At 33.5% G+C, this 6,199-nt stretch overlaps 1 protein-coding gene across 3 annotated transcripts in view; it reads right to left on the minus strand.

Moving 5' to 3' along the window:
- Window positions 1-3,754: 3,754 nt before the first annotated feature.
- LOC108733729 (aquaporin AQPAn.G-like) overlaps window positions 3,755-6,199 on the minus strand; it is a 9,105-nt gene continuing 6,660 nt past the window's right edge. The window contains exons 3-6 of one of the 3 annotated variants that reach the window (XM_025974136.1): window positions 5,306-5,524; window positions 4,782-4,862; window positions 4,123-4,255; window positions 3,755-3,881 (exon numbers count right to left, since the gene is read on the minus strand). In XM_025974136.1, the coding sequence (XP_025829921.1) occupies window positions 4,133-4,255; window positions 4,782-4,862; window positions 5,306-5,524 (423 nt within the window). In that variant the 3' untranslated portion in view covers window positions 3,755-3,881; window positions 4,123-4,132. Of the gene's footprint in view, window positions 3,882-3,919; window positions 4,256-4,781; window positions 4,863-5,305; window positions 5,525-6,199 lie in introns of those variants that run through there. The other 2 variants (XM_025974139.1, XM_025974138.1) reach the window with 2 other exon arrangements.

A 6,199-nucleotide genomic window follows, 5' to 3' on the forward strand; every position in this document is an offset into this window, starting at 1 on the left:
GATCTTATCCGTACTTGATAAGATTTACTGATATTATCCTAGTAGATCACGACTTATTTGACCTAATTAGGATTACCCTAGTAAAACTCATATCAATGTTTCTAAAATATTTAATTTTAAATAAGAAAAGGTCAGCTGATTTTTACATTACGAAAAATGAAAGATTAGATGTAACCATTTAATTTTGCCCAGCATCTGAACAAAGGAGATTTTACACATTTCGCAGAGAAAATGCAAATTATTTTTAAAAATGATAATGAACCATTAATAATGATGAGCGATAAACCTCATTTTTATTTGATCGTGGTAGAGTCTGTTAATTTTCAGAAATGCCGATATTGGGCAATAGAAGAACCCCGTGAAGTGCATCACTCAGAATGTCACCGCAATAAACCATCTCGAAGTTTGGATCCATTTTTCACCTTTTCATTGTTAAAATCTAAGTTCTTGTCAAATCTTTGTAAGTTAAAGAATAGCTAAATCAGTATAGTGAAGAGCACATTAAGTGCGAAACATTTTGTAATAAAATATCGCTGGAAACGGCAATAAAATGCAGAAACTGTTAAGAAAATTTAGAAATTGTTACAAATCAATAAGTTAATCAATAAAACTACGGCCCATTAATCACCTTAGTTACTTTAGGTAACTACATTTCTGATTCCATATGGAGGAGACAAATGAAAAAAAAACTAGAATTAAGACAATACATACGTACACATAAATAAAAGTTCAAAATTTCCATTAGGCAACTTGGGAACTTACAGGAAATGAAATCCTTTGCTTTTTTAAGACAGAGTTACCTACTTAATGTAAGCGATCTTGAAAACCACCTCATAAATTAACTTGGTACCTCTTTAAAATTAATCGCCAATAAAAAACTATTACAAAATAAATAAAGCATAAAGAGATGTGTACGTCTGACATCTTACTGCACCTCTACATCCAAACACAGCCTTATCTGAATAATTTTCTGTGACCGTCCTTCCGAAAGGTCATTGCATTCAGAATAGGTTCCTAGTTTAGGGACAAGAGTTCGTTTATCCTCAGCAAGTACACCGTTCCTAATTTATGTACCTGGTACAAGTACCATTTATTCTGATTTTTAAACTTTTTGAATTTAAATAAAATCGAACAGATGGCATAAAGAATTCGTTTACCTGTGCCATCCAGCAATAGGCAGGTATACATTATTTCCGCAGATACCCAGTGCAGGTAGTGAATGAGCGTAGATAATACCGGAGATAACTACTGCATGAGGATTTTACAATAGGGATAGGTACCAAAGTAGGTACCTAGTTAGATATGAAAAAATTCAAAAATACATATGTGTAAGCATACACATTTTATTCAAATCCAGTGTACGTATTCCTTTATTATTATTAAGAATAATTCAAAATACCTTAAATAAAATTAAATAAACAGTTTTAATCTTCATCACTCATTTAAATGTCTCAGTCCCTAGGTCTCACAGGATGCTTATAGATGATAGTTTCAACAAAATGCTGTTATCTTACCTTAAACTGAACAGACAGCATTTATTCCAGGTTCTTCTTCTTCACTGATACAAATACAACTTTAATTACAGATACAATTATTCGACAACACGAGTTTTAAATGAAACGATTTGTTTTTGTTTACAATTTTATTTACGCCAAACACTCAATACGCCATCTCGTCTTAAACTGGCTAGTACAGACACAGACAACTGGATATTGTCTGCTTTTCGGGTTTCTGCTCATGTCAATGCGCTGGTTTTGTGCGCTGTGTTCCTTGAGTGAAAGAGAAAGACAGGTATAGTACCTAGTACCCAGCGCAGCTCATCCGATCGATATCTTACGGTTAATATGCAAAAATTAGGAAGCAAGTATCGCAAAATTTAAAACTCAAATTAGCATTATTGTTAGTTCACTAAAACTATTCTACTGTCGATCAATTCTATCTTATAGCTTCTTAAAGTCACATTTAACAATTTTTCGAAAACTACTTCAACGAATTTTTATCAGATACAAAAATATTCTTCTCTCGTGGGGTTGTAAGGATAAAAATGTGTTGTTTCATCCCTATAAACTGTTTGATCATAAGATCGTCAGTCCTAAAACTGGTTGGACACGCATCTCCACATTTGCCTATCCTGAGCTAATCTTCGCATTTCCCTAAAACTAGAATATCCCACATCCTTCCTTAACTATTTGGCATCATTTGCTGCTCCTGTACATTTTTAAAATATTTTTACTGTTCGTATAAGCATAAAAATGAATAATTTTCGTATACATTCATTTTTACTGTAAAAAGCAATCTACTAGTCCCATCATTACTTTCTAGGTTTAACTATCGATAAGTAAAAGCTAAAACCGTTCTTCTTTTTTGCCATACACAATACACCTACGTAAAAGCATAACAATAACTTAATTAAATACTCGTTACCTACAATATGCATGTGCATTATTCTGTAAATATAGTCCCGTTTTGTATTTACTCTAATAAATCAATATAATTTACGACAATTTTGATAAATACCCACACAGACATATAATATTGAAATCAATCTAATGAGTTGTTTTAATGATACTACAAATATGTATAGCAGAACATAGGGATATTCTATTAGATGCAATCATCAAAAAGGAACATCATATTTTAAAAAATGTGACGTAGTATACGGAAATGTGTATAAATACCTCCAGCCATCTTTTCGTAGAGGCAATAAAGTAAAATAAGTAAGACTTAAGTAAACCTCGAGGAGGGCAAATCTTCTAAAGACACCCCCAAAAGGGAGGTAGTGTCGAATTCACTCCTGATGGGAGCGCCTACCGACTAAAAACCCTCCTCGAGTTGCTAGATCAACCTGGCGATTATGACTACCGGGAGAAGTTTGGAGATAAGGAGAGGGTTGACTGGGAGATAGGTAAAGAGGTGAGGGAGGGAGGTTGAATAAGTAAGGCCAGAATTTAAAGCTTTTGAGCAAAGCGCGTAGCTGTGGGGGGGGGGCTTATTAAGTTAAAACCCCACCCTAAATGTGGTGTCATAGGCGAATGATGAGGATATCCTCGATAGAAAAGGGTAGAAATGGGGAGGTATTAGAAAGAATAGGAAAACAGAGGTCACTACGGAAGTCAATCAGGAACAGGCTAGATAAGTTGATAGAGCACTTTACGAAGGACTAGTCAGAGACATATTAGAAGCAGAAACAAGAGTTAAGAGGAGTAGAGGTAGACCTAGAATAGATTAATGTTCACAAATACTCAAGGATGTGGGATGCTCTAGTTTTAGGAAAATGGGAACATAAGCTCAGGATAGAAAAGTGGAAATAAATATCCAACTAGTCTTAGGACTGACGTCCGTATGATGATAAACAGAAAAATAAAAAACCTCAACAGTAAAAAGCTCAGTGATTTCGGCAAAGAGTAGTCATGTTAATTTTGGGATTCTTGCTGTTGTGAGTAGGCTGAGCGGCAATTTATGACGTATCTGAAGCAGTGTTTGTAGGGGAGCTTATTATGTGGCGAAAATACCACTCAATGAAATCAAGCGAAGAAAACTTTCAGAAGGTCAAGACATTAATTGATGTTCTAAGCCACTGCAGTTCTTGTAATTTTCTAACGTTTACAAATATTTGAAGATGTTCCTATAACGGTAGCAACTGGGAAACGTTCTTTCTCGAGCCTTTTAGAAGCACCAAAACCTATTTTCACTTCAGAAGATCGACTGACTGATATGGCGTTAGTAAATGTTCATCGTACAATTAAAGTTGATNCATAGGAAAATGGATTTGGGTCAATTATAATGAAAATATTCTTTGAATAATCCTAATCAGAAGTCTCAATGATCTCCCAGAATGTTACTATCGAACAGATGATACTTGGTACATATATTTGGCAAATCTATGTTAAAAATTAACATTTACATAATTAATTATAACATTTTCAATAATTTACCTAATTTTTCCTTCCTTAGATGAGGAAACTAATTCAGATTTTGATAATATGGTATACTTAAACATAGTCTTATACAAGAGTATACAAATTTAATAAACATCAAAAAAATAAACATCTGAAAAATCTTGCATACTGAACACTGGCTGGTTTAAGTATCATATTAATAACTTGAAATAATTAGACCTACTTTTTATTGTTTATATGTCGTCATTTGTCTCATATGAATCTAAAACTGGCCGTTCAAAATCCATTCCGTCAAACACCAATCTGTAAACTATTGGAACAGCGATTCCAGCTAAAATCTGGGGTACAAGGTAGACCTTCAAATAAAAAATTTGATGTAGAAAAATTATAAACAAGATGATCTTATCCTAGAATTAACAAAATCAGAACATGAAAAGCAAGATTACAAAAGCTTTCTGAATCCAGCATCCGGCAAAAAAAAAAAATCATAAGAACTAAGAACAAACTCAATCGTAAGATTATCAAGACTTCTGCATATCGCTTTAGTTACATTAATAACTTATTTAACTACCGTTTGGTGGCTTTTTAAATTTCCTCACTTGATAAAGATCATGTTAAAGATTAATATATTAATATTAAAAAATAAAGGTGCGTGCAGGGCAATAATATATGTATATATCTTAGTCAATATTGACAAAATATATCTCGAACCCCGACATAAGCTCATCACTTTGGCAAGGCGTTACACTTTATTATCAAAAGGGTCAGTTTAAATAAAAAAGGACCAGGAAGTTTTGTTCTGTATTATCTTTGGCCTTCTGATGATAATTTACTATCTGAAAACCGCGATCAACGTTAGATAGATTGTACAAAAATATTTACCCACAGATATATCATTTCTCCATTTACAATTGCAGGACCCATTGATCGTGCAGGATTAAAGTGTGCTTTACTGTATCCTCCCTTAAAATAAGAATGTTTCATATACATGAACGAATTCTGCAAGAAAGTATGACTATTTCTATCTACAAAAACAAAAATTTTAAGAAACAGTTTTCAAATTAGTTATACGTCCGCTCGGTGTAAAAAATATTTAAATTGATTTTATGGTACTCTTTGTATTTTTTATACTCGCTTCTGATAGAAGAACCGTAAATGTGTAGGTACATTAGGTCGAAATTTTCTGGTAAGTTTTTTCGGTATTGAATATAAACGCAAGGGGATGAAGCATATTATTCAGAAGGTACTAATTGTATATAGTAAAAATAATTTGTGTACGTTATCATAAAGGCTGATAACCTGGTTGACTTTTGACTGAATACGCGAAACTGAGTATCAATAAATGGTTTATGAAACGCTAGTCTTTTTACTGATTTAATGAGTATTTATTAAAAATAAAAACTTACAAAAGCTAAAACTAAACCACAGATTGTTAATCCCAATTTAATGGGTGCTGTCTCCTGCCATTTGCGGTTCCTGTAATCCCACATAGCACAGCAAACAAATAGAAAGAAGGTTGTTCCCAAAAGTTCAGCTATTAAACAGCGAATTATACTTGATCGTGGTGGAATCCATGGTGTGCATAAAGCTGGTCCATTGCCTCTAATCTTAGCTGGAAGCATTATCTAAGAAACAATTCATTTGTAATTTACCTGACGCTTATATTATATAACGGCAAAATATTAATACAGTAAAAATAAATGTTAAAATGAGTGTGTTAGCATGTAAAAGTCATATGTAGCTCTTCAATTCCTTAGAGGATATTCGTCAAAAGAATTTTGGGTAAATGTCTAGATGATGGCCCCCACTCCCGAAAGGGGTGGGAGTGGGTGTGATCGAAAGAGGAGGTCTCCCCCACCACTGTAGGTACCATAAAAAGTTCTTGGCGACCTCACCCCCATAAAAAGTTATGAGGGTTAGATGGAGGTGGGGGTAGGGGAATCGACATAAAAATTTTCCGGCGGTCTTACCCCCATGAAAAGTTATGGGGGTTGAAAGTTGATTACTTGGACAATTTTCATACACGATAATTCAAATAAAATTCAATAAAAAAAATATTTTCAAGCGGGTGGAGGTGGGGGATCGAAAGAGGCTGGTCATCTGAACAAAACCCGATAACCTAACCTAACCTAACCTTCCCTACTGATAAAGATACTTCAAGAATGTTTTATATAACTTTCTCAATATTTTTATGTATTTTTCATTAGTTTTACCTTTGAATATTGTTTAAGAATGACTATATAAATATTTACATGCCTAGAAATGTATAAAAATTGGCATATTTATTAACTTTGAACCCC

The sequence above is a fragment of the Agrilus planipennis genome, unplaced genomic scaffold (genome assembly GCF_000699045.2).
Source record: "Agrilus planipennis isolate EAB-ADULT unplaced genomic scaffold, Apla_2.0 scaffold78, whole genome shotgun sequence".
Classification (NCBI taxonomy): Eukaryota; Metazoa; Arthropoda; class Insecta; order Coleoptera; family Buprestidae; genus Agrilus; species Agrilus planipennis.